This window comes from Scyliorhinus canicula, chromosome 13, assembly GCF_902713615.1.
Source record: "Scyliorhinus canicula chromosome 13, sScyCan1.1, whole genome shotgun sequence".
Classification (NCBI taxonomy): domain Eukaryota; kingdom Metazoa; phylum Chordata; class Chondrichthyes; order Carcharhiniformes; family Scyliorhinidae; genus Scyliorhinus; species Scyliorhinus canicula.
In genome coordinates this window covers 6,454,764-6,482,637 of record NC_052158.1, presented here as the reverse complement: position 1 = coordinate 6,482,637, position 27,874 = coordinate 6,454,764, and the positions used below count along the sequence as shown (strand labels likewise).

Sequence of the window (27,874 nt, the reverse complement as noted above, 5' to 3'; positions counted from 1 at the left end):
CGCCGTGAGGCGGTTGTGCTAATCACTAGGCCACCGTGCTGCCCAATGTAAGCCTACTTCTGACAATAATAAAAATTATTATTACTCAGTTGGTTAATGTTTTACTTCGAAATTCTGTGCCTGTAATTCATTGGAGCTTTCAAGGATTAAAGATCTCTGGAAAATAACAAATTATTGGTGAATTTACTTATGTTGGGACTCCAGGGTCTGTGGGGCTAGAACTGACCGTTCGCTCGCCCGGGGTGTTTTAACAGTCTGGTTATCCATGAAGGCCCTGCCTTCTCAAACGCCCCTTGCCTGAGGTGTGGCGATCCTCCGGTTAAATTGCCAGCAGAGAACTCTCCCCCTCACAGGGGAAAGCAGCCTCTGCCTATCTGGGATTATGGCGATTTTACCTTACCGTAACTCTCTCCTCAAACAGCAGTCCTGCCACCCCAGCAATCAGCCTGGTAAACCTCCGCTGCACTCCCTCCAGAGCAAGAACATCCTTTCTCAGATAAGGACACCAAAACTGCACACAATACTCCAGGTGTGGCCTCAGCAAGACCCTGTCTAGTTGCAGCAAGAGACCCCTGATCCTGTATTCGAATCTTCTCGCCGTGAAGACCAACGTTCCATTTACCTTCTTTACCGCCTGCTGTCCCTGCATGCTTATATTCAGTGACTGGTGTAAGAGGACACCCGTGTCTCGTTGCACATTCCCCTCTCCTAATTTACGGCCATTCAGATAATAGTCTGCCTTCCCTTTTTTTGCGACCAAAGTGGATAACGTCTTATTTATCCAAGTTATCCTGCATCTGCCGTTCATTTGCCCACTCCCTCGGCTTGTCCAAATCACACTGAAGGATCTCTGCAGCCTCCTCACAGCTCACCCTCCCACCCAGCTCTGTGTCATCTGCAAATTTGGAGATATTACATTTCATTCCCTCATCCAAATCATTAATGTATATTGTGAATAGCTGGGGCCCCAGCACCAATCCCTGTGGCACCAATCACTGCCTGCCATTTGGCAAAAAAGACCTGTTTTGTTGCTAGTATTTGTTTCCTGTCTGCCAACCAGTTTTTCATCCATCTCAATATACTACCCCTAATCCCATGAGCTTTAATTTTACATGATCATCTCTTATGTGGGGCTTTGTCGAAAACCTTCTTAATGCCCAAATAAATCACATCCCCTGGCTCCCCCTCATCAACTCTACAGGTTATATACTCAAAGAATTCCAGTCACTTTCTCAAGCACGACTTCCCTTTCATAAATCCATGCTGACTCTGTCTGATCCTGTCACTGTTTTCCAAGTGTTCTGCTATAGAATCTTTGATGTGGAGATGCTGGCATTGGACTGGGGTGAGCACAGTAAAAAGTCTTACAACACCAGGTTACAGTCCATCATGTTTGTTTCAAACATGAGCTTTCGGAGCACTGCTCCTTCCTCAGGTGAATGGTGAGGTATGTTCCAGAAACATTTATATAGACAAATTCAAAGATGCCAGACAATGCTTGGAATGCGAGCATTTGCAGGTAATTGAATCTTTACAGATCCAGATAGGGGTAACCCCAGGTTAAAGAGGTGTGAATTGTCTCAAGCCAGGACAGTTGGTAGGATTTTGCAAGCCCAGGCCAGATGGTGGGGGGGGGGGGGGTGAATGTAATGCGACATGAATCCAAGGTCCCGGTTGAGGCCGCACTCGTGTGCGGAACTTGGCTACAAGTTTTTACTCGGCAATTCTGCGTTGTCGCGTGTCCTGAAGGCCGCCTTGGAGAACGCTTACCCGGAGACCAGAGGCTGAATGCCCTTGACTGCTGAAGTGTTCCCCGACTGGAAGGGAACATTCCTGTCTGGTGATTGTTGCGCGATGTCCGTTCATTCGTTGTTGCAGCGTCTGCATGGTCTCGCCAATGTATCACGCTTCGGGACATCCTTTCCTGCAATTACCTCAATTACCTGCTAAAGCTCACATTCCAAGCTTTGTCTGACACCTTTGACTTTGTCTGCATCTATGTTTCTGGAACATATCTCTTCATTCACCTGAGGAAGGAGCAGTGCTCCGAAATCTAGTGTTTGAAACAAACATGTTGGACGTGTTGTAAGACTTCTTACTATAGAATCTTTGATAATGGATTCTAGAATTTTTCCCATCACCGACATCAGGCACCCTGGTTTATAATTCCCTGTTTTATCTCCACCTCCCTTTATAAGTGGTGGGATTATATTCGCTAACCTCCAATCTGTCGGAACAGTTCCAGAGTCTATAGAATCTTGGAAGATGACCAACAATGTATTTACTATTTCCAGGGCACTTCCTTAAGTACTTTAGATTATCAGGCCCTGGGGATTTATCAGCCTTCAAACCCATCAATTTTCCCAATACCATTTCTCTACTAATACTGATCTCCTTCAGTTCCTCCCTCTTACTAAGCCCTGCATTCCCCAATATTTCTGTTATCTTATTTATGTCTTTCTTTGTGAAGGGAGAACCAAACGATGTATTTAGTTGGTCAGCCATTTCTTTGCTCCCATTATAAATTCCCCTATTTCTGATTGCAATGTTCTCTTCACGTACCTATAGAAACGTTAACAATCAGTTTTTATGTTCCCTGCATTCTCTCATTCTCTATCTTCCCTTTCTTAATCAATCCCTTGGTCCTCCTTTGCTGAAATCTAAACTGCTCCCAATTCTCAGACCTGTTATTTTTTTCCTGGCCAATTTATATATTTCTTGCTTGGATTTAATATTATCTCTAATTTCCTTTGTAAGCCATGGTTTGGCCACCTTTTCTGTTTTATTTTTGATCCAGACAGGAGTGAACAGTTCCCCCATGCGCTCCTTAAGCGTTTGCCATTGCCCATCCACTGTCATCACTTTAAATAACAGTCCCCAATCGACCAAAGCCAACTCACGCCGCATATCATCATAGTTTCCTTTAATTAGATTCAGGACCTTGTCGTAGAATCAGCTACGTCACTCTCCATCTTGATGAAAAATTCTATCATGTTATGGTCGCTCATCCCCAAGTGGTCTCACATAATTAGGTTGCCAATGGTTCCTTTCTCGTTACACAATACCCAGTCTAGGATGGCCTGATCTCCAGTTGGTTCCTTAATGTATTGATTCAGAAAACCATCCTGAATTCTTCCTCCACGGTGCTTTTTTTTTGTTTGTTTGTTTTTTAATTGAGGGGCAATTTAGCGTGGCCAATCCACCTACCCTGCATATCTTTAGGTTGTGGGGATAAGACCCAAGCAAACTCCACACGGACCTGGCTCCAGGATCGAACTCAGGTCCTTAGTGCCATGAGGCAGCAGAGCTAACCACTGCCCCACCGTGCCACCCCCCTCTACAGTATTCAGACTAATTTGATTTTCCCAATCTATATGCACATTAAAGTCGTTCATAATTACAGGTGTTCCTTTATTGCATGCATCTCTAATTTCCTGTTTAGTGCCAGTGCCAACATCACTATTGCAGTTTGGGGGTATATATCCAACCCCCACATGTTTTTTTGCCTTTGACTGTTTCTCAGACTCAAAAATCGGGCTTGATCCATAATCGTAACAAGAAGGTAAATCAATCTCATAGTTCGTTGCTACTTTGAACAAATTAGCTGAACGCTGCGAATTTGGAGATGTCTTGAACGACACCATTAGAGACAGACTCGTGTGTGGGTTAAGAAGTGGAGCTATCCAAAAAAGGGTTGTTAACAGAAAGCAACTGAAACCTAAAGGCATAGAAGCCGCGATCTCTATGGAATTGGCAGCTAAGTAAGCCCAACAATTAAGTTTGAGCATCCAAATGCATTGGGGAGGCTGTAGCGTAGTTGTATTGTCATTGGACTAATCATCCAGAGTAAGACCAGGGTAATGCTGTGGGGACCCGGTTCGAATCTCGCCGTGGTCAATGTTAAAAGTTGAATTTGATAAAAGTAAAAATCCAGAATTCAAAGTCTGTTGTTCATTGTTGTTAAAACCCATCTGGTTCACAAATGCCTGTAGTCGGGAAAATGGAGAATCTGAGATACACATGAGGCAGCAGGGATGCCTGGAAAGGGTTAAACTGACAGTCTCCAAAACTCCAAAGGTGGGCAAACACAAATTAGCACAGTGCAGGTAGAGCTCAGGTAACACATTTCCAAAGCCCTCGAAACAGGGACTAACCAGAAACGTTGTCTGGATACAGCATGTCTGGAAGGGGCACTTATGTTGGTATCAGGGAGATCGGGCACACACCACCCCATTATGGGCTGATTCTCTAAAATAGGTTCCTTTGTTACAACCGAACAATTATGGGAATGCATGTAAGACAATGTATCCATGTCATCTAATCAGGAGGATGACTGCCTGGAATGCTTTACCAGCGGAGGTGGTAGAGGCGGGCACGATAGCGTCATTTAAGAGGCATCTAGACAGGTATATCCAGCAGAGCAGAGCTACTGATCAGCTGTTCTGGGGGAATTTGCATACGTGCAGTGCGGTCAGCCTAAGTTGAAGGGGAACCGGCGAAGGAGACCCAAGGAGTTTGAGTGAAGACAAGCATCCAGCAGAGGGCAGCAGAGCAGAGCTACTGATCAGCTGTTCTGAGGGAATTTGCATACGTGCAGTGCGGTCAGCCTAAGTTGAAGGTGGTTTGTGGAGGGGCTGTTGGCAAGTGACAGTTAAACCCGAAACACTTTGTGAGTGTTTCCCACCCTACCTCCTCCTCTAACCAACCCCCCCTCCCCACGGTGGTTGGGAAGCGGGAGCAGGGGACTGTCGTGAAGGTGAGTGAGTGCCTTTAAATTTGCTTAACTTTCAGCGGGAGCAGGGTTTGAGGTAATATCAGGTAAGCTCTACCTTTCTTTTTCTTTTTCTTGTTTTTTTTAATCTAGAGGTGATGTCAGGGAAGGCAGTACAATGCTCCTCCTGCAGAATGTTTGAGGTGAGGGACGCCGTCAGTGTCCCTGCTGATTTCATCTGTGGGAAGTGCACCCAACTCCAGCTCCTCAAAAACCGTGTTAGGGACCTGGAGCTTGAGCTGGATGAACTTCGGATCATTCGGGAGGCAGAGGGGGTCATAGATAGGAGCTTCAGGGAAGTAGTTACACCAAAGACTGGAGATAGATGGGTAACTGTAAGAGGGACTGGGAAGAAGCAGTCAGTGCAGGGACCCCCTGCGGTCGTTCCCCTGAGTAACAAGTATACCGTTTTGGATACTTGTGGGGGGGATGACTTACCAGGGGTAAGCCATGGGGTACGGGCCTCTGGCACGGAGTCTGTCCCTGTTGCTCAGAAGGGAAGGGGGGAAAGGAGTAGAACATTAGTAATTGGGGACTCAATAGTCAGGGGCACAGATAGGAGATTTTGTGGGAGCGAGAGAGACTCACGTTTGGTATGTTGCCTCCCAGGTGCAAGGGTAAGTGATGTCTCGGATCGTGTTTTCCGGGTCCTTAAGGGGAGGGGGAGCAGCCCCAAGTCGTAGTCCACATTGGCACTAACGACATAGGTAGGAAAGGGGACAAGGATGTCAGGCAGGCCTTTAGGGAGCTAGGATGGAAGCTCAGAGCGAGAACAAACAGTTGTTATCTCTGGGTTGTTGCCCGTGCCACGTGATAGTGAGATGAGGAATAGGGAGAGAGAGCAATTAAACACGTGGCTACAGGGATGGTGCAGGCGGGAGGGATTCAGATTTCTGGATAACTGGGGCTCTTTCTGGGGAAGGTGGGACCTCTATAGACAGGATGGTCTACATCTGAACCTGAGGGGCACCAATATCCTGGGGGGGAGATTTGTTAGTGCTCTTTGGGGGGGTTTAAACTAATTCAGCAGGGGCATGGGAACCTGGATTGTAGTTTTGGGGTACGGGAGATTGAGAGTATAGAGGTCAGGAGCACAGATTTGACTTCGCAGGAGGGTGCCAGTGTTCAGGTAGGTGGTTTGAAGTGTGTCTACTTCAATGCCAGGAGTATACGAAATAAGGTAGGGGAACTGGCAGCATGGGTTGGTACCTGGGACTTCGACGTTGTGGCCATTTCAGAGACATGGATAGAGCAGGGACAGGAATGGTTGTTGCAGGTTCCGGGGTTTAGGTGTTTTAGTAGGCTCAGAGAAGGGGGCAAAAGAGGGGGAGGTGTGGCGCTGCTAGTCAAGGACAGTATTACGGTGGCGGAAAGGATGCTAGATGGGGACTCTTCTTCTGAGGTAGTATGGGCTGAGGTTAGAAACAGGAAAGGAGAGGTCACCCTGTTGGGAGTTTTCTATAGGCCACCTAATAGTTCTAGGGATGTAGAGGAAAGGATGGCGAAGATGATTCTGGAAAAGAGCGAAAGTAACAGGGTAGTTGTTATGGAAGACTTTAACTTTCCAAATATTGACTGGAAAAGATATAGTTCGAGTACATTAGATGGGTCATTCTTTGTACAATGTGTGCAGGAGGGTTTCCTGACACAATATGTTGACAGGCCAACAAGAGGAGAGGCCACATTGGATTTGGTTTTGGGTAATGAACCAGGCCAGGTGTTAGATCTGGAGGTAGGTGAGCACTTTGGAAACAGTGACCACAATTCGGTGACCTTTACGTTAGTGATGGAAAGGGATAAGTATACCCCGCAGGGCAAGAGTTATAGCTGGGGGAAGGGCAATTATGATGCCATTAGACATGACTTAGGATGTGTTGGTTGGAGAAGTAGGCTGCAAGGGTTGGGCACACTGGATATGTGGAGCTTGTTCAAGGAACAGCTATTGCATGTTCTTGATAAGTACGTACCAGTCAGGCAGGGAGGAAGGGGTCGAGCGAGGGAACCGTGGTTTACCAAAGAAGTGGAATCTCTTGTTAAGAGGAAGAAGGAGGCCTATGTGAAGATGAGGCGTAAAGTTTCAGTTGGGGCGCTTGATAGTTACAAGGAAGCGAGGAAGGATCTAAAGAGAGAGCTGAGACGAGCAAGGAGGGGACATGAGAAGTCTTTGGCAGGTAGGATCAAGGAAAACCCAAAAGCTTTCTATAGGTATGTCAGGAATAAAAGAATGACTAGGGTAAGAGTAGAGCCAGTCAAGGACAGTGGTGGGAAGTTGTGTGTGGAGGCTGAAGAGATAAGCGAGATAATAAATGAATACTTTTCGTCAGTATTCACTCAAGAAAAAGATAATATTGTGGAGGAGAATGCTGAGACCCAGGCTATTAGAATAGATGGCATTGAGGTGCGTAGGGAAGAAGTGTTGGCAATTCTGGACAAGGTGAAAATAGATAAGTCCCCGGGGCCGGATGGGATTTATCCTAGGATTCTCTGGGAAGCCAGGGAAGAGATTGCTGAGCCTTTGGCTTTGATTTTTAGGTCATCATTGGCTACAGGAATAGTGCCAGAGGACTGGAGGATAGCAAATGTGGTCCCTTTGTTCAAGAAGGGGAGTAGAGATAACCCCGGTAACTATAGGCCGGTGAGCCTAACGTCTGTGGTGGGTAAGGTCTTGGAGAGGATTATAAAAGATACGATTTATAATCATCTAGATAGGAATAATATGATTAGGGATAGTCAGCATGGTTTTGTGAAGGGTAGGTCATGCCTCACAAACCTTATCGAGTTCTTTGAGAAGGTGACTGAACAGGTAGACGAGGGTAGAGCAGTTGATATGGTGTATATGGATTTCAGTAAAGCGTTTGATAAGGTTCCCCACGGTCGGCTATTGCAGAAAATACGGAGGCTGGGGATTGAGGGTGATTTAGAGATGTGGATCAGAAATTGGCTAGTTGAAAGAAGACAGAGAGTGGTAGTTGATGGGAAATGTTCAGAATGGAGTTCAGTTACGAGTGGCGTACCACAAGGATCTGTTCTGGGGCCGTTGCTGTTTGTCATTTTTATAAATGACCTAGAGGAGGGCGCAGAAGGATGGGTGAGTAAATTTGCAGATGACACTAAAGTCGGTGGAGTTGTAGACAGTGCGGAAGGATGTTGCAGGTTACAGAGGGACATAGATAAGCTGCAGACCTGGGCTGAGAGGTGGCAAATGGAGTTTAATGTGGAGAAGTGTGAGGTGATTCACTTTGGAAAGAATAACAGGAATGCGGAATATTTGGCTAATGGTAAAATTCTTGATAGTGTGGATGAGCAGAGGGATCTCGGTGTCCATGTACATAGATCCCTGAAAGTTGCCACCCAGGTTGATAGGGTTGTGAAGAAGGCCTATGGTGTGTTGGCCTTTATTGGTAGAGGGATTGAGTTCCGGAGCCATGAGGTCATGTTGCAGTTGTACAAAACTCTAGTACGGCCGCATTTGGAGTATTGCGTACAGTTCTGGTTGCCTCATTATAGGAAGGACGTGGAAGCTTTGGAACGGGTGCAGAGGAGATTTACCAGGATGTTGCCTGGTATGGAGGGAAAATCTTATGAGGAAAGGCTGATGGACTTGAGGTTGTTTTCGTTAGAGAGAAGAAGGTTAAGAGGTGACTTAATAGAGGCATACAAAATGATCAGAGGGTTAGATAGGGTGGACAGCGAGAGCCTTCTCCCGCGGATGGGGGTGGCTAGCACGAGGGGACATAGCCTTAAATTGAGGGGTAATAGATATAGGACAGAGGTCAGAGGTGGGTTTTTTACGCAAAGAGTGGTGAGGCCGTGGAATGCCCTACCTGCAACAGTAGTGAACTCGCCAACATTGAGGGCATTTAAAAATTTATTGGATAAGCATATGGATGATAAGGGCATAGTGTAGGTTAGATGGCCTTTAGTTTTTTTCCATGTCGGTGCAACATCGAGGGCCGAAGGGCCTGTACTGCGCTGTATCGTTCTATGTTCTATGTATATGAACGGGCGGGAACAGAGGGAAAATAGGAGACAGGTTTAGATAAAGGATCTGGATCGGCGCAGGCTGGGAGGGCCGAAGGGCCTGTTCCTGTGCTGTAATTTCCTTTGTTCTTTGTAATGAAGTTGCCGATATCGATAATCGGTTGTATTGAATCGCTTTGCATTCCTTTGAATCAGTCTGTATCATCCAAACAGGATAAAGAAATGTACACAGGCTTTGTTCGGACAGAGCGACTTGAACCAAGTCGCAGCCGGGTTTTCGCTCTCCTGCATGCACGAGGCAGTGAAAGACATTTTCTTAAAGTTCCAGACGATCTGTAGATCTCGACTCATTAACTCCGCTAACAATGCCCCTTAGGGAAGGACCTGGTCTTCCCTACATGTGATTCCAGATCCACACCAATATGGCTAGCCCAGCCAGCGATCCCATGAATGAATAAAAACAAAGTATCAGCTCAGACCTGAACACAGACACAGGTTCAAAATGCCACCAATGTGCCAACACGGGGCACTCAGTAACACACTGCTGGCGCAAAGATACAAAATGATACAAAAGTATTGCGTCTTGGGAAAAGAAGCAACGAGTTCCAAATAAGAACCTTGAAAATCAAGAATGAATCAAATCGGAAACCGAATGGAGGAAAAAGGATCCAGGTGGTAGAAAAAGGCGCGAGGAAGGAGCAGAGGCGCAGACAGATGACGAACTGCTGTTGAATGTACTGGCCACTGTGGGTGCAACAAACCGCTACTGGGTCACTCTTTTACTGGAAGGACATCTGGTCACAATGAAGGTGGACACTGGGGCAGCAGTTTCGTTAGTACCAGAGAAACAATGACGTATCACCTTGAAGCCCCCGAAGATATACCGAAACCCTATACTGGGGAAGTGGATCTGCTGCAGGGTCGTACCGATGCAAATGTGCAGCTAAATGGACAGACCCTGCAAGGCATTAAAGATAACTATCCCGTCCCAGTGGGAGGAATCTGGCTGCGGACAATCGAGACCCTGACAGTGGAAGATGCTAACTCAGTTCAGGACACTTCAACCCCGGGTCAACCTCCGAACACGACGTCGTCTCCGGTTGAGACAATTATGGACAACGTCCAAACTAAACTAGAAACAGCAGAGGTTGCTGCCAGCACGGATAGGCAGACACCTGAGGTTTACCGACAGACATCCTCCAAAACATCAAACTTACTGACTGGTGCGTTTAATAATTGTTCATGTTGTAAATTTGAATTGTTAATATTCTATTGTGTTACATTGCAGGAACCTCTCACATAAAGGGGAAAGTGTTGTGTATTAAAATGTGTACCTAGTTGGAATAAGGTCACTTTAAGATTTTGTTCACGTGATGACATAGATCATAGAACATACAGTGCAGAAGGAGGCCATTCGGCCCATTGAGTCTGCACCTACCCACTTAAGCCCTCACTTCCACCCTATCCCCGTAACCCAATAACCCCTCCTAACCTTTTTGGTCACTAAGAGCAATTTAGCACGGCCAATCCACCCAACCTGCACGTCTTTGGGCTGTGGGAGGAAACTGGAGCACCCGGAGGAAACGCAGACACGAGGAGAATGTGCAGACAGTGACCCAACAGGGAATCGAACCTGGGACCCTGGTGCTGTGAAGCCACAGTGCTAGCCACTTGTACTACCGTGCTGCCCATCATTGACCGTTTGCGCGACATGCTGTCGAGTAAGCACCTTTCTAATGAAGCTCTTGCTTGTTTGTACCTTCGTGGTCTGGTAGCTTATCCTTCAAAATAAAACCCCAGTCCCAAAGGGGACTGCCCCACTGCCTCACCCAGCCCCAGAAACAGAAAGTAGACCATGTGATCCAGCTTTTGTGCTTTAATATAATAAGAAAACAAGGTTGTTTGCGATGTGGGTTGATCAGACCACCCGTTTACTCTTTAGCGATCAGTATGATTGTCAAAACGGAACATTACAAACAATGACAAATACAACAATATCTAAAACCGCACAATGCTTTGTTATCTTTCACATTTAAGAGTGTCCGTGCAACTTTACGCAAAGTAAACCTACACGCATTCATATTGTAAACATGTACACTTTGCAACATCAGTGTTGATTTAACCCAGCACGTGATCCCAGTGAACGATGTGCTGCGGGATTCTCCGTCAGGACGATACTCCGCCACATTGGCAGCGCACCCAAGCCTGTGCGTTTCCTAATGGCGTGGGGTGGCCCACAATGAGCAACCCAATTGGCCGGCTGTGGGAACGGAGAATCCCGCTGCCGACGGGGGGGGGGGGGGGGAGGCACGCTGCGTAGGAAAACAGGGTTGGCGGGACGGCGAATCTCACCCGTGAGGTTCGGTTTGACAGGGGGGGGGAATGCTGAGAGGATGTCACCCCTCTGTTGGAGAGTCGGCAACACAATGTCCCAATCTCTGAATGAGGGGCCGACCCTTTGGAACTGAGGAAATGTCCCCACTCAGAGGATCTTGAATCCTGGGAATTCTCATTGCCAAGGAGCTTCAATCGGCTAGTATTTTACCCGATGGTTGTTGTGGGAGTTTGGGGCATCAAGGGAATGGAGGGATGCGGGGAATGAGAGGAAACTGGAACTGCGATGGATGGCATGATCGTACAGAGAGGCTGAACGGGTTTGAGTGGGCGCTACTCCTGTTCCACCTCGTAAATTCTCTCGACAAGGCAGCGACACAATGGTTTCATTAGAATTCAGTTATGACTGGGAAAATACATGAATGTAGACCGGCTACTTGGTGACCCTGTGTGCGCAAAGTGTGTCTCATGGTGGTAACATAGAACCGAAGAGGAGCCGTTCCCCCGTAAAGAAGACACAGGGAGAGCTGGATTGAGGGTGCAAGGCATGATGGGTAATTTAGTCAAAATTGGTACAGTCTGCAAAACCATTGAAACGGGCCTCAGTCTTTGCCATTACTGTGTAACCAGTGTTGTGATTGTGCACCATTCCTTAGCTTTATTAATAATGGTGCATCGCATTGAGTTGTTCTTTTCATCGAACCTACACAATGCAGGAGACCATTCTGCCCATTGAGTCTGCACCAGCCCTCCGAAAGTGCACCCTACCTCGGCCAACTCCCCCTTCATATCCCAATCCACCTAACCTCCTCAACTTTGAAATTTAAGGGGCAATTTAGCATGGCCAATCCACCTAACCTGCACATCTTTGGACTGTGGGAGGAAACCGGAGCACCCGGAGGAAACCCACGCAGACACGGGGAGAACGTGCAGACTCCACCCAGACAGTCATCCTAGGTTGAAATTGAACCCCGCTCCCTGGCACTGGGAGACAGCAGTGCTAACCACTGTGCCGCCCCATGCTAGTGCTATTGATAGCCAGTAGAGACAAAAACATTTCGACCAGGGAGAGAGTCTGACACCAATGATTGACTGGACGGAACTCATTGAGGGGCAAGGAAGAGAGTGCCAGGGCGCGACCACAATTCATTCCAGTGAGGAGGGTTGTAAAATGGTACCCTGCTCTCTCTCTCTTTCAACCTTTGAACCCCTCTTTAAAAGCCTATCCCTTTGACCCAGCTCCTGGCCATCAGAGCTGTCTCCTCATGAGGCTGGGTGTCACAGTTGCTTTCACTATCGCTCCTGTGAAACACCTGAAGCAATTTTACTGCTTAATTTTACTGATTAATATAGATTCCAGCTGTCACCAAACACTCAATTCTTGTTAATGTTAGGAAACATTCCGTATCATTCAGGGAGACCTCTTCCTCAAAGGACGGTGGAAACAGAATCTTTGAATGTTTTGAAGGCAAACCTCTATAGATTCAAGGTTAACACGGGGGTGAAAGGTTATCGGGGGTCGGCGGGAGGTTACAGTCAGATCACCCAGGATCTGATTGAATGACGGGGTGCCTCGAGGGACTGAGTGGTCTCACGCTGTGGCGTAGTGGTGCTGTCACTGGCTTGCCCAGGATGATGCGCTGTGGACCCGGGTTCGATTCCCTCCCTGGCGTTTGGCACAATTTAAAATCGGTTTAAAATTCTGGAATTAATATTCTAATAGTAACCATGAAACCATTGTCGGTTGTCGCAAAAGCCCATCCTGGTTCACTAATTTCGCTGAGGGAAGGAAATCTGCCGCCCTTAACCGGTCTGGCCTACATGTGATTTTACAGCAATGTGGCCGATTATCTGAAATGGCTGAGCAAGGCAGTCCGTTCAAGGGCAATTACGATGATCAATAAGCCCAACCAGCGATACCCACATCCTCTGAACGAGCACCGTAAAAAATATTGGCTGGACAAATGGCCGTGAGGTAGAATTGGAGACACACAATAGCAACGTGAGTCGGTGCTAATTCTGGGGGTGTAATGGACGCACAGGGTGTGGGGTAGAATGGCAGAACATTTCACTCGGGAGTGTTAGTTGTGAATGGCTTGCGGATTTTGCGACGAGCGACTCTGAGCACCAACCCGTTGACAGAATGGAACGGAAAATCCATTGTGAGCTTTCCACACAGGGACTGCACTTTCCAAAATACTCCACCGGGTGGCGATGTCCTGAGGCCCCACTGAAATGCAAGTCTTCCTTGATCAACTTAGCATCCAGTTTCAATCAGATACGACCCATTCCCCCGAGATGTTATTTTCCTTTATGGATTGGGGGGGCATTCACAATCTTCTTGGTTATTGGCATAAATTATCTTTTTCGAGGGGAGGGGGGTGCAAGGGAGGGGTGGAAATGGAGTCCTGTGGGCCTTCAAAGTTCCTGAGCGGAGCAACTCCAGTGAGGGGGAAGTGGAAATTGGGAACTTTTTCTGCACCGCTCCCCCCACCCCTCCCCTCAGAAGCTGCTGAGGCCTGTTCCACCCAGTTTGTGTTTACAGGATCTGGCAAGTTAATAAATTTGACGCGGAGATTGCCAATTATTTCATTAAAAAGGCACCAGGCCAAGGTGGGCAGATGGAGTTGAGATACCCGGGGGGGAGGGTGGGATGCAGGTTGGGGATGACCATCTGTTCAGCCACGATCTTATTAAATGGCGCAATTGGCTCAAGGGGCCGAATGGCCTACTCCCGTTCCTTGTCTGTATGTCCGTATATGGGTCAGCTCTGTTCTGATTGAAACGTGGAACAGGCCCGAGGGGCTGAATGGCCTCTTCTTCTCTCTCTCTCACCTCAGGCGAAGCCAGCACCTTGTCCTTTAACCGATTGTCTTACATCCTCTGCTTGCCGACCCTCCTGACGGTGGGGGCAGTTACTTCCATGTGTTCTCCACCACAAGACCTTTCCTCGGCACAAGAACCATGCCGAATCGGGGACAGGAACCAGGCTTCGCTGGCGACCATAGCAACCCTCCCCCAGCACACTTCCGTGAGCATTCATAACATGAAGGCCCCGAAGAAGGTCTTCTGCTCCACGTGCTCCACCATGGTCACCTTGTTGACAGTAACAAATAGCCTGTCGCGCTCCACCAGGGTAAAGATGGCTCCCTGGCTGATGGTGACGTGCCAGTCGCCCACCCCGCTCTCGCACACCGACTTGGTGGCTGTCAGCAGCGGGGTGGGCTCGGGGTAGGAGTCCATCCTTTTGTACACGTTGTGAGTGAGAACCCCCGAGCTCAGCTCCTGCGAGCTCAGATCCTCGCACGAGGGGAGGTAAAAGGCCACCTGGGAGTACACATAGTAGAGGCCGCTGCGAGGGATCTGGAGGTGGCCGTTCTCGTAGCCCATGTTGGAGTAGGCCATGCCCCTCTCGAAATTCCACTCCAGAGGCTGCACCTCCCTGCTCAGGTTCCAACCCTTCAGCCCTGAAAAAGAGAAGCAGAATTGAAGACAGTCACCTCAGCCAGTGCGGAAGGCCCACACTGCCTGCTCGCCACTCCCCAGCCCTGCCCCCCAAGTAAATCCAGAGGCTTAGGATAAAGCTCTGGAGACCCAGGTTCGAGCCCCCATCAGGGCAGATGGTGAAATTTGAAATCAATAATAGGCTGAAATTCAATGATGACTAAGAAACCATTGTCAATTGGCGTAAACATCCATCTAGTTCGATAATGTCCTTTAGGGAAGGAAATCTGCCGTCCTTACCTGGTCTGGGCTACATGTGACTCCAGACCCCCAGCAATGTGGTTGACTCGAAGGTAATAAATGTTGACCCAGCCAGCGACGCCCACATCCCATGAACGAATAAAAAAACCTTTGGTCTCTTGTCTGCCTCTAACAAAGGCAACACCTTCCAAACCCACGGCCAGCACCATCTAGAAGGACAAGAGCAGCAGATACCTGGGATCCCACCCCCACCCCCCCCCCCCCTCCCCCCAGCTGGAGGTTCCCCTCCAAGTCACCCCCCATCCTGACTGGGAAATATATCGGCCGTTCCTTCAGTGTCGCCGGGTCCAAATCCTGGAGCTCCCTCCCTAACAGCACGGTGGGTGTACCTACACATCGGGGAGTCCAGAGGCTTCAAGACGGCAGCTGAGCGCCACCTTGTCAAGGGGCAATTAGGGATGGACAATAAATGCTTCACAGGGTGGCAGTGGGCCACTGGACTAGTAATCCAGAGACCCAGGGTAATACTCTGGGGACATGAGTTCAAATCCCATCAGGGCTGATGGTGGAATTTGAATTTAATAAATTGATTGTTGTTAAAAACCCATCTGAGTGCAGCGCATTGACGTCGCCATCAAGGCAACTTGGCTTAAACCTGCCGCTGGCAGAGATTTCAACCTCAAGACCGATTCTCCACCCAATCTCCATTCCTGATTTGGGCATCGGAGAATCCCACTCTGTATGGGGGGGGGGAAGGCGGGATCAGGCTAGTGAGTCGGATGATCAGCCACGACCATAATGAATGGCGGAGCAGGCTGGAAGGGCTGAATGGCCTCCCCAGCTCCTCTGTTCGATGTTTCTGTCTGATCATTCGCTAAATTCCCAGCACCATAGCTTTGCAGTAACATGTTGTCACCACCAGGTGAGGTGAGGACTCCATAGAAAAAGCTCACTGACTGCCTTCCCAGAAGTAAAACACAGTTCAGACCACTGTACTTATTTCCCCATTCCACTGATTTTCCCTACTGAGGGAAAATTGTTCGACATCCCTCCTTTTAAAATCAGCTCCTATGCCCTTTTCCCTTTACATCACCGTGTCCAATATCCCCCCCTTCCCTTGGGACGGTTTGCTATTTTCAGCCTCCTTCTGTCAAGGGGTCGAGGGAGAGCAGGAGTATGGCGTTGATACAGAGGACCAGCCGTGGTCATTGTCGTGATTGGGCTGCCTGTCTCTACTTCGGCCCAGCAGAAGAGGCTCACCTGGCCTGAGGAACCGATGGGGGCTGAGGGTGTGCGATCCTATCGGGGCAGAGTATATCTTGAAGCCATGTTGTAAGCTTGTAAGGACTGGAGCAGCACAGTGGTTAGCACTGTGACTTCACAGCGCCAGGGTCCCAGGTTCAATTCCCGGCTTGGGTCATTATCTGTGCGGAGTCTGTACGTTCTCCCCGTGTCTGCGTGCGTTTCCTCCGGGTGCTCCGGTTTCCTCCCACAAGTCCCGAAAGATGTGCTGTTAGGTGAATTGGACATTCTGAATTCTCCCTCTGTGACCCGAACAGGCGCCGGAATGTGGCGATTAGGGGATTTTCACAGTAACTTCATTGCAGTGTTAATGTAAGCCTACTTGTGACAATAAAGATTATCAGGAAAAATGGAACCAAATTGTTGGCCTTACTCTGCATCATGAACCAGCTGTCCAGCTAAACCGGCCCTTATAGAACAACCATATTGAATAGCGGAGCAGGCGCGAGCGTAGAGATCTTGGAGGGTGACTTGAAGGGCAGGACTGGGGTAAGAGAAAGTGAGATAGAGGTTAGGGAAAGGCAGATGTTGTGGTGAAGGGAGGGGGGGGGGTTGGGATGGGTAAGGGGGTGAGGTGGGAGATAGTTGAGGATGGGTGGCAGGGAGGCACTGATGTTCACGGCATTGTCACTGGACTAATAATCCGGAGACACAGGATAATGTGCTGGCGATCCGAGCAATGTGCTGGATATGAGCACTGCCATTGGTGCAGAGCACTGGCTTCCCATTGGCTCTGGCTGGTCATGTGCCTCTCGTCCGATTGGTTGGGACTAGTCATGTGACTGCTCTCCAATTGGTCCAGAGGCAAGTAGGCCCCGCCTCCGAGGCGGGGTATAAGTACCCAGAGTTCCCGGCGGTCGGCCATTCTCTGTAGTCGACCACCGGGCTAACAACTAGCTGATTAAAGCCACAGTTCGGATCCTAAATGTGTCTTGAGTCGAATTGATGGTACATCAGATGGTAAATTTTGAATCATGAAACCATTGTCGATTGTCGTAAAAACCCATCTGGTTGACTCATGTTCTTTATCTGCCGTCCTTACCAGGTCTGGCCTACACGTCACTCCAGACCCACGGCAATGTGGTTGTCTCTTATAAAATGGCCGAGCGAACCACTGACGTCAAGGGGAATAAGGGATGGGCAACAATGCTGGGCCAGCGACGGTCAGATCCAGTGAAATAATTGAAAAATGTAGGGGGGTTTGGGAGGAAAATCCTTGACCACCCTGAGTTGATGCCTCATTCACAAAGGGGGGGGGGGGTTGAGCTTGGATTGGAAAGTCCTGTCCACCCCCTCTCATGGCGAGCCCTGTGAACCTTGACCTCACAACCCCCCCCCCCCCCCCCGCCCCCCCCAACACCATACAAATCTGACAGATTTCCACAGCTGTGTTGGAAAGCCCTGCTTGTTTACCACGGCTGCAGGCAATGCTATTTAAACACGAGCGGGAGTTCCCCAGGCAGCGAGCAGAGGCCTCGAGGAATTCCCACCCACACACTTAACCAAAACCAAATCGGCAATGCGAGCAGAAGTCAGCTCGAAACGCCAGGGAGAGCGGTAAAACTCAGCAGGAGAGGCAGTTTTTAACACAGAACCCCAAAGGAGAAGACCGGGCGAATGAGGAGGAGAGGTTTAGGAAGGAAATCTCAAAGGCCTTGGCAAGCGAAGGCCTGGCCACCAGTAGTCGCAAAGGAATAAGGTGACAAATCGGAAAGGTTAACGTCGGGTGATGCTCAAGAGGGTCCGAGTTGGAGGGGCGGGGAGGATTGGGGGGGCTGGAAGAGATTACGGAGAGGGGGAAGGGCAGGGCCGTGGAGGGATTTGGAAAGAAGGACGAGCTTATAAATTACCAGAGCGGGTGGCAATCTCGATCAGCTGAGGCTGACAGAGGGACCCGGACCCATGAGGTGAAAAGTACCAGCGTGCAGGGTTACGGGGAGGAGGTAGAGGGAACGGCACGAGGTAAATTCTTCCTCGGGGAGAGCAGGGGCAGCCACGATGGGGCCGAATGGCCTCCTATTGGTGCGCCACAACTCTGTGATTCCGCGTGCTGCTCGCCATCAATCTCAAGCCCAAGGCCCCACTGAAAGGCAGCAGTGAGGGGGGGGAGGGGGAGGAGGGGGGTGGTGGGGGGGGACTGCAATGATGGTCCACTGTGTCACCGGGTTGGAGGGAAGGAAACACATACCCGTGAGGTGAGCTACTGGTTTCTCTCGATTTGGTCCACTCCCTCCATACGGCAAACGAACCGAATCTTGGCTAAGTTGCAACTCTGTCGAAGAAAGGTGCAAACGTGCGGTTAATCCCATCTGACAAACTCTGTAACACGCGGGGACGTCACTGACCTGGGGACGCTTTATCCATCTGGGAAACACGCTCATTCCTGAGTCAGTGTCTGTGGATTTCAGAATTCACTTCAGACAGTCGTGCATCGGGAGCCTTTTCACATATAGACACTATTGTAAAATGCAGCAAACAAAGCAGCCCATATGTGCACAGCAAGATCCCATAAAAACCAATGATGTCACGGTCAGCCATCCCAGTTGAAAGCGTTGAATATAAAGGCTCGGGCTGACAAGTGGCAAGTTACATTTGCGCCACACAAGTGCCAGGCAATGACCATCTCCTACAAGGGAGAATCTAACCATCACCCCTTGACATTCAATGGCATTACCATCACTGAACCCCCCAATAAATGCTGGTCTAGTCAGTGAGCTCCACATCCCAATAAAAACTCGCTTCCAGCGCAGTAATTTGAGGGGGAAATATTGTAAATGTCAGAGGGAGACAACTCCCCTGTGTTTCTTTGCAATAGTTGCCGTAGATTTGTAACACAGACTCAGTTGAATGTGACAACACATCCCAACACAGGACTAATACTAGATTTGAGGCTGAGGATTAAATTCAGGCCTAATCTCTGCACAGGCCGATGTTGTTGAGTTTATGGATTAGCCTCTGCCTAGATCTGTAAAACCCCCTACTCCCTCGATCGAAGTCCTTGCTTTAAATCCAGCAGCTCACGGCGCAGTAAAAGTGGTTTCTTTAGGGAAACACTTTCACCCAATGCAATCGAAAGTCTCTGGTGGCTGACAGGGAATTTTCTCTGAGACACAGTCGCCACAACTGAGGAACGCTCAGCAAAGTTCCCCGAGTGTGTGTGTGTGCTCCGATCCAGCGATTCCATTCCAGTCTCCTCTGCATTCTTTGAGAACACCATAAGACGTCGGTCGGATCAGAAGGAGGCCGTTCGGCCCATCACCTCAGCTCCGCCATTCATCACGACTGATGGTCCTCGTCTCCACTTTCCCGCCCTATCTCCTCATACCCTCACGCAGGAATGGAGCTTCGGGGGCAGGGTGGGTGGGTGGGGGGGGAATCATGGGCCACTCAACGGCCAAAATCTGCCCCAACGCACATTCAACACGATGGACTTGAAGAGATATGGGTGTGTGGTGAGTGGTCTCGTGAGCGGGAACCTCTTTCTTTGTTAATTATTCTTTCCCGGGGTGTGTGCATCACTTTCGGGACCATTATTTAGCGAGTGACTCACAAGGCCCATTTCAGGGAGCAGTTTAGAGCCAACCACATTGCTGTAGGACTGGAGTCACGTGTAGGCCAGACCAGGTACGGACGGCAGATTTCCTTCCCTGAAGGACATTAGGTGACCCAGATGGGTTTTCACGTCAATCGTCAATGGTTTCATGGTTGGCATTACTGAGACTAGCTTTCTATTCCAGATTTAATCCTTTTATTTTAATTCTGTCAGCAGCTGGGATATGATGCCAGATGATTTGCTTCCCTTGCCCAAAGTCCTATTACCCCCTCCGCTATCTGGTCAGGGGAGAATTCATAGAATTTACAGTGCAGAAGCAGGCCATTCGGCCCATCAAGACCGCACCGGCTCTTGGAAAGAGCATCCCCCCCCCCCCCCGCCCGCCAAGCCCACACCTCCACCCCATTCCCAAGAAACCCCACCCAACCCTTTCGGACACGAAGGAGAAATTTAGCATGGCCAATCCACCTAACCTGCACGGGTCTTGTGGGAGGAAACCGGAGCACCCAGAGGAAACCCATGCAGACACGGAGAGAATGTGCTGACTCCGCACAGACAGTGACCCAGCCGGGAATCGAACCTGGGACCCTGGCGCTGTGAAGCGACAGTGCTAACCACTGTCCCACCGTGCTGCCACCGCCTTTTGAGCAAGAGAGTTACAGAGACTCGCCACCCTCTGAGAGAAAATATTTCTCCTCATCGCCGTCGTAAATGAGCGATCCCTCAATTTTAAACAGTGACCCCCTAGGTCTAGATTCTCCCACAGGAGGAAATTCCCTCTCCCCATCCCCTCAGGATTAATCAAGTAAAATATTCCGTGTCACTATTCTGAAGAAGAGCAGGAGGGTTAACCCTGGGACCATGCCCAATTATCATCCTTCAATGCAATATCACAAACATGAATCATTGTTGTTTATGGAATCTTGCTGTGCCACATTGGATTCTGTGTTTCTTACATTACCGCGGTGACTGCACTTCAAAAGTATGTCATTGGCTGCAAAACGCTTTGCGACGCATGGCAGTCATGAAAGGTGCTCCACAATTGTCAATCTTCTTTTTTTGTACAATTATTACCCCTCTCCTCAGAAGACACTGAGGTGGGGAGGGTGGGTGTCTACCTCGTCAGCCTACTCGAACCGACGAGCAGAAAACTGCCTTCGCAAATCGACTCCTTTTGCTATTGGAACCAACAGGAAGGATGATTGGGGCCTGGTGTGAAACAGGCTAACGGTTCAACCTGGTTTCTCGCGACTGCATTGGACAACCTTTAACACCTTCCGCGAGGTCAGCAGAGGCCCACGGATGGAGTTTTGCTGACGCCAGGGGCAGGTGGGGATGGAGAGGAGGGGGTTGGAGAAGGGGAGTAAGTCCGGGCACAAAGCAAGGCCGAATCACACAGTTCACCCGCTCCACACCCGCTCCCGAGCTTCGGTTCCACGCAGATTAATGGGCCAAGATGTCAGGCGTGTGCGATATCCGCCAATCAGAACAATTACGCTCGGTACAGCTCCCTTCACAAAACCCAATTACATCCCCCCCGGAGGGCTCCAACATCATCACGACCAATTGGTTCCCAGTCATCGGGATGTATTCCTGAAGTCGGGAGCGTGTGATTTTAACTCAAAGCTCGGGAACGGTTGGAATTCTGGGACACTCCCCCCGCCCCACTCCTCCCTGACAATACACAGGCCGGGTCCCACTTGATCAACAGTGTCCGCCTTGATCCTGGAGGATGGTCTTAACAGAGACTCCCTACTCATCTCACGAGGAAAGGTTGAGAAGTTGGGGCCTATACTCATTGAAGAGCTCACCAAATCCAAACGTATAAGGTTCTGAAAGTACTTGACTGGGTCAATGCTGACAGGATGTTTACCCTTGTGGGTGAATCTAGAACCAGAGGGCACATCTTCAAAATAAGGGGACTTACGTTTAATACAGAGGCGAGGAGGAATTTCTACTCGCATTAGTTTCGGGAATCCACTTCCTCGGAAGGCAATGGAGGCTCGGGGACTCATTGAGTTGGACGAGTGTTTTGGTCGATCTGGGAGTCAAGGGTTATGGGGTTGAGGCCACAATCAGATCATCCACCACCTTATTAAATGGTGAAGCAAGCTTGAGGGGACTGAATGGCACAGTGGTTAGCACTGCCACCTCATCAGCTCCAGCATCCCAGGTTCGATTCCCCGCTGGGTCACTGTCTGTGCGGAGTCTGCAGGTTCTCCCCGTGTCTGTGTGGGTCTCCTCCGGGTGCTCCGGTTTCCTCCCACAGTCCAAAGATGTGCAGGTTCGTTGGATTGGCCACGCTAAATTGCCCTCAGTGTCCAAAATTGCCCTTAGTGTGAGGTGGGGTTACTGGGTTGTGGGGATGGGATGGTGTGGGCTTGGTTGGGATGCTCTTTCCAAGGGCCGGTGCAGACTCAATGGGCTGAATGGTCTCCTTCTGCATTGTAGGAATTCTATGGCCTATTCCTGTTTCTGACAATCGTTACGTTCCCTCAGCAGATATAACCCTGTCTCAAATGCTGGTTCCCCGGCAGGATGGGGCGGGGTGGGGGAACTTTCCTCACAGTTATTTTGATAAACAGCCGCACAAGAGGAAGTAATTCGTTTCACAATTACCTTCCGCATACTGTCATCTCCCTCTTAAATCTGGTGAATCATTGACTGGTACAATGAGAGGCTTGTATCACATTGCTGAGTTTCCTGCACCATCGCCTCTGGTTGTGGAGTCCGGGTCTCACTCCTAGGCTGACGGGCCTAGTGCCCACTGAGTGAGGGCAGCAACCCTCTGAGCTGCTGTCTTTCAGGTGCAGGGTAAAAAACTGAGGCCCCGTCTGCCATTCCCCCATCATGCCTCTGGTCACCGGCCTGCGTTAGCTCCTGATGGTAGTTCCTGGTCCATCAATCCTGGTCAAGCAACCCCTTGACGTTTAAGTTCCCAATCTTTTTTCTCCCAAATCCTCCCAAATCCTCCCTATTTCCGTAATCTCCTCCAGCCCCAGAAGCCGGCCGAGAATCTGTGCCCCTGTAATTCAGGCCTCTCGATGGGCCCTGATCTTAGTCATTATGGGTGGCTGTACCTGTAGGCCCCAAACTCGAATTCCCACCCTATGCCACTCTGCCCGTCTTTTATCCTTGAAGAGACTCCTACCTCATCTGCACTAAGATCTCCTGACGTAACTTGATGTCAAATTCTGTTTGACAATTACCCCTCTGGTCTTCTTATTGGGCCAAAACTGAAACCGAGACAAGACACGGGGCCTATCTTATCATAGAATCCCCACAGTGCAGAAAGAGGCCATTCAGCCCATCGAGTGTGCACCCTACCGAGGCTCACTCCCCCACCATATCCTTGCCACCCCATCTAACCTTTGGACACTAAGGGGCAACTGATCATGGCCTAACCTGCACATCTTTCCGATCCTCTGGAAAGCGAAGCCAACTAAATCCACTCCCCTTCCCTATCCCCGTAACCGCGCACTTTAATCATGGCCACTCCACCTAACCTGCACAGGTTTGGACTGTGGGAGGAAACCGGAGCACCCGGGAGGAAACCCACCCAGACGCGGGGAGAAAGTGCCGACTCCACCCAAGGTTGGAGTCGAACCTGGGTCCCTGGCCCTGAGGCAGCAGTGCTAACACACTGTGCCATTGTGCCACTTATTGGCTCGTTCAGCGCCACCGTCTCCTCAAACCCAACCTAGTGTCCCAGCAATCCCCTATTTATGTGTGCTCAATGACTTGATTCGCTTGAAACTTAACAGCGCAATTATTTCATTCATTCAATGGGATGTGGAGTTTGCCGGTGAGGCCAGGCAGTCACTGAACATCCCTAAGTACCCTCAAGAAGGTCGTGGTGAGCGGCTTTATTGAACCGCGGCCGTGCCTGTGGAGTCGGCGCACCCACGGACATAATTGACGTGACAAACCTGGACAATGTAATTGATAAGACATAAGCAAACCTCAATGTAATTGGCATGACATTAACAAACCTGGACAATTAATCGACATGACATTAGCATAAAGGGCCTCAGGGCCATTTTATTATTTTCAAGGTGCTATATTAAGCCAGGAGCTTTAAAAGATATCTGCGTGTAATATGATAAAAATGTACGAATGGAAAGTTGGAAAATGACCAACCAGCAGTTCTATTTCATTCATTTATTTGTTGCAACATTATCGAGGTGAGAGATTTGAAAGGTACTGGTTCTCCCCTTGTTATTATTAATAAATCTTTCTATTGCCACACAAACTTTTGCTCATCAGTCCATGTGACGGACTGTTTGACTGCTTCTGATATATTACAGAGCTGGGGTGTTGAGGACTATTCACGTTAGTGTGCGTGAGTGTGTGTGTTTGGGAGTATGTGAGTGTGTGAGTGTGTGTTGCTTGCGAGTGTGTCTGTGTGTGAGCGTGTGTGGCTGTATCTGTGTATGAGAGTGTGTGAGAGCATGTTTGAGTGTATGCATGCGTAATATGTGTTGTGTACATGTGTGCGCGAGCGTGGGTGTGAGTGTGCGTACCTATGCGTGTGGGTGTGAGTGTGGCTGTGTGTACGCATGTGCATGTGTGTGTGAATGAGTGCGTGCACATGTGTGTGTATGTATGTGAGCTTGTGCGTGTGCATGTGTGCGTGAGCCTGTGTGCGTATATGAATGCATGTGTGTGTGCGGGTTTGTATGTGTGTACATGTGAGTGTGTGAGTGCGTGTGCATGTGACTGTTTGTGTATGTGTATATGTGTGTCGCGCTCACATGTAAGTGTGCATGTGTGCGTGTGAGTGTATGAGTGTGAGTGTATGTGCATGTATGAGTGTGTGTCAGTATGTGTTTGGTGTGCATGTGTGTGTGACTGTGGTGTCAGTATGTGTGCTTCTGTGAATGTGTATGTCTGTGAATGTGTGTAAGTGTGGCAGTATGTGTCTGTGACTGTGTGTGTCAGTGTGTGTGTGTTTGTGCATGTGTGTCGGTGTGTGTGTGTCGGTGTGTGTGTGTCAGTGTGTGTGTGTCGCTGTGTGTGAGTGTGTTACTGTGTGTGTGTGAGTGTATGTGTGAGTGTGTGTGTGTCAGTGCGTGTGCCTATGTGTGTGTTAGTGTGTGGGTGCATGTGAGTGTGTGTGTGAGTGTGTGAGTGTGTGTGTGTGAGTGTGTGGGTGCATGTGAGTGTGTGTGTGAGTGTGTGAGTGTGTGTGTGTGAGTGTGTGAGTGTATGTGTGAGTGTGTGTGTGTGTCAGTGCGTGTGCCTATGTGTGTGTTAGTGTGTAGGTGCGTGTCAGTGTGTGTGTGAGTGTGTGTGTCAGTGTGTGTGTTGCTGTGTGTGTGTGTGTGTGTGTGTGTCAGTGTGTGTGTTGCTGTGTGTGTGTGTGAGTGTGTGTGTGTCAGTGTGTGTGTTGCTGTGTGTGTGTGTGAGTGTGTGTGTGTCAGTGTGTGTGTTGCTGTGTGTGTGTGTGAGTGTGTGTGTGTCAGTGTGTGTGTTGCTGTGTGTGTGTGTGTGTGTGTGTGTCAGTGTGTGTGTTGCTGTGTGTGTGTGAGTGTGTGTGTGTGTCAGTGTGCTTGTGTGTCTGTGAGGGTCGGTGTGTGTGAGTGTGTGAGTATCAGTGTGTGTGTGTCAGTGTGTTTGTATGTCTGTGAGTGTGTGAGTGTGAGTGTCAGTGTGCGTGTCAGTGTGCGTGTCAGTGTGCGTGTTGCTGTGTGTGTGTGTGTGAGTGTGTGTGTGTCAGTGTGTTTGTATGTCTGTGAGTGTGTGAGTATCAGTGTGTGTCAGTGTGTGTGTGTCAGTGTGTGTGTGTCAGTGTGTGTGTCAGTGTGTGTGTCAGTGTGTATGTCAGTGTGTGTGTCAGTGTGTGAGTGAGTGAGCAAGAGAACATGATAACTTTTGGCAATTGTTCCCTACCGTGACTGCAGTTTGTGCCCCTTGGTTGGAAGTTCATGCACTGTAAGTGAAAGGGAAACAAGTATTAAAAGCGGCCACCAGAGATCAAACTGCAATCTAATTCATTTCCGCTTAATGGAAAAGTTAAACGGATGTTGGAAATCAGAAATGAAAACAATTGGATAAACAAATGCTGGTAAACATTGTGGTGCAGCAGCTGTGGACACAGACATGGTTAAACCAGCGAGTATTCCGCCTGACACCTTTAAGTGCAGCAGCCATCACAGAAATGCAGCTGAGTCGTGCCGGGGTGGGAGTGGGGGGGTAGCTGAACACGCGTGATGTTGCGGTGTTCAGCTCATCACTCATGCATCCGGTGGAGCCCGGCGAATCTCGCGGTGGGCGGAAGGTGGTGCTCCCAGCCGTTACCGCGTTCAAAAATCTGACCGCCACGTGGAAAGGTCAGCCTCCCTTCCATTCCTCCGGCCCCACCACCACCCCCTTTGCCTGCCTCCCAGGTCCAGCCTCTGCTCCACCCTACCATCCCTCAGGAACAACCAGCACCACCCACCACCTCAAACATTCACTCCCTCCACCTCCGATGGACAGTGCCAGCCGTGTGCACCATCGACAAGATTCACTGCAGGAACTCACCGAGGTTCCTCAGGCAGCACCTTCCAAACCCACGGCCAACACCATCAAGAAGGACAAGAGCAGCAGATACCTGGGATCACCCCCACCTGGAGCTTCCCCTCCAAGTCACTCCCCATCCTGACTGGGAAATATATCGGCCGTTCCTTCCTTCAGTGTCGACGGGTCCAAATCCTGGAGCTCCCTCCCTAACAGCACGGTGGGTGTACCTACACCTCAGGGACTGCAGCGGCTTCAAGTCGGCAGCTCAGCACCACCTTGTCAAGGGGCAATTAGGGATGGACATGTATTCTGAACTTGCTAGTGACCCCGACGTCTCATCAAAGGGTGACAAGGGTTAAAATGTTCAAACCGTGGAACCCGAATCTTAACAGGCCTTCATTTAGTTTAACCGTGGCAGGTTTGGGGGCTGGGGGTTTGGGGTGATGGGGGGGTGTGTGGGGGGTGGGGTTTGTGCATTCCTCTCCTGAGAAGAATGTTTGTGATTTTAATTGCTCAACGAGGCAACGTTCCTGTGATCCCAGAGTTGTTGGGATTAAAGATAGTGGCTGGATACCTGGGAGCCACAAGTGTTGATGGGAGACACGATCGAGCAGCCTCGTTCCACCCAACATGGCTGTTAAATTGCGAAGGGGGGCAGTGCCAGGGTGCCACTTTGCCCAGGTACCAGCCTGTCTGGGCTGGGAATCGGGCGGGGGGGTGCCCTGCCCTTCTGAGGTGGGTGTGGGTACTCTCAAATACCCCCGAATTGGTAACAAGGAGGAGCGGTATTCTCTCTGCAACCCCCACACGCCGGATGCAGCAAAGACCCATATGCAACACCATTAGAATTCTCTGAGAGAGGGTCAATTGGGAGGGATTGCTGCACTGTCAGAGGGTCAGTGCTGAGGGAGTGCTGCACTGTCAGAGGGTCAGTGCTGACGGAGTGCTGCACTGTCAGAGGGTCAGTGCTGAGGGAGTGCTGCACTGTCAGAGGGTCAGTACTGAGGGAGTGCCGCACTGTCAGCGGGTCAGTACTGAGGGAGTGCTGCACTGTCAGAAGGTCAGTACTGAGGGAGTGCCGCACTGTCAGAGGGTCAGTATTGAGGGAGTGCTGCACTGTCAGAAGGTCAGTACTGAGGGAGTGCCGCACTGTCAGAGGGTCAGTACTGAGGGAGTGCCGCACTGTCAGAGGGTCAGTACTGAGGGAGTGCCGCACTGTCAGAGGGTCAGTATTGAGGGAGTGCTGCACAGTCAGAAGGTCAGTACTGAGGGAGTGCCGCACTGTCAGAGGGTCAGTACTGAGGGAGTGCCGCACTGTCAGAGGGTCAGTACTGAGGGAGTGCCGCACTGTCAGAGGGTCAGTACTGAGGGAGTGCTGCACTGTCAGAGGGTCAGTACTGAGGGAGTGCCGCACTGTCAGAGGGTCAGTACTGAGGGAGTGCTGCACTGTCAGAGGGTCAGAACTGAGGGAGTGCTGCACTGTCAGAGGGTCAGTACTGAGGGAGTGCTGCACTGTCAGAGGGTCAGTACTGAGGGAGTGCTGCACTGTCAGAGGGTCAGTACTGAGGGAGTGCTGCACTGTCAGAGGGTCAGACTGAGGGAGTGCCGCACTGTCAGAGGGTCAGTACTGAGGGAGTGCCGCACTGTCAGAGGGTCAGTACTGAGGGAGTGCCGCACTGTCAGAGGGTCAGTACTGAGGGAGTGCTGCACTGTCAGAGGGTCAG

At 49.9% G+C, this 27,874-nt stretch overlaps 1 protein-coding gene across 1 annotated transcript; it reads right to left on the bottom strand.

Annotated features, from left to right (window-relative positions):
- Positions 1 to 13,835: 13,835 nt before the first annotated feature.
- Positions 13,836 to 18,402, bottom strand: LOC119976438 (tumor necrosis factor ligand superfamily member 15-like). Its single transcript, XM_038816972.1, has 2 exons — positions 18,282 to 18,402; positions 13,836 to 14,553 (listed from the first exon to the last, which is right to left on the bottom strand). The coding sequence occupies exons 1-2, from the start codon at positions 18,400 to 18,402 to the stop codon at positions 14,126 to 14,128; spliced, it is 549 nt and encodes a 182-aa protein (XP_038672900.1). The 3' UTR covers positions 13,836 to 14,125.
- Positions 18,403 to 27,874: the final 9,472 nt, after the last annotated feature.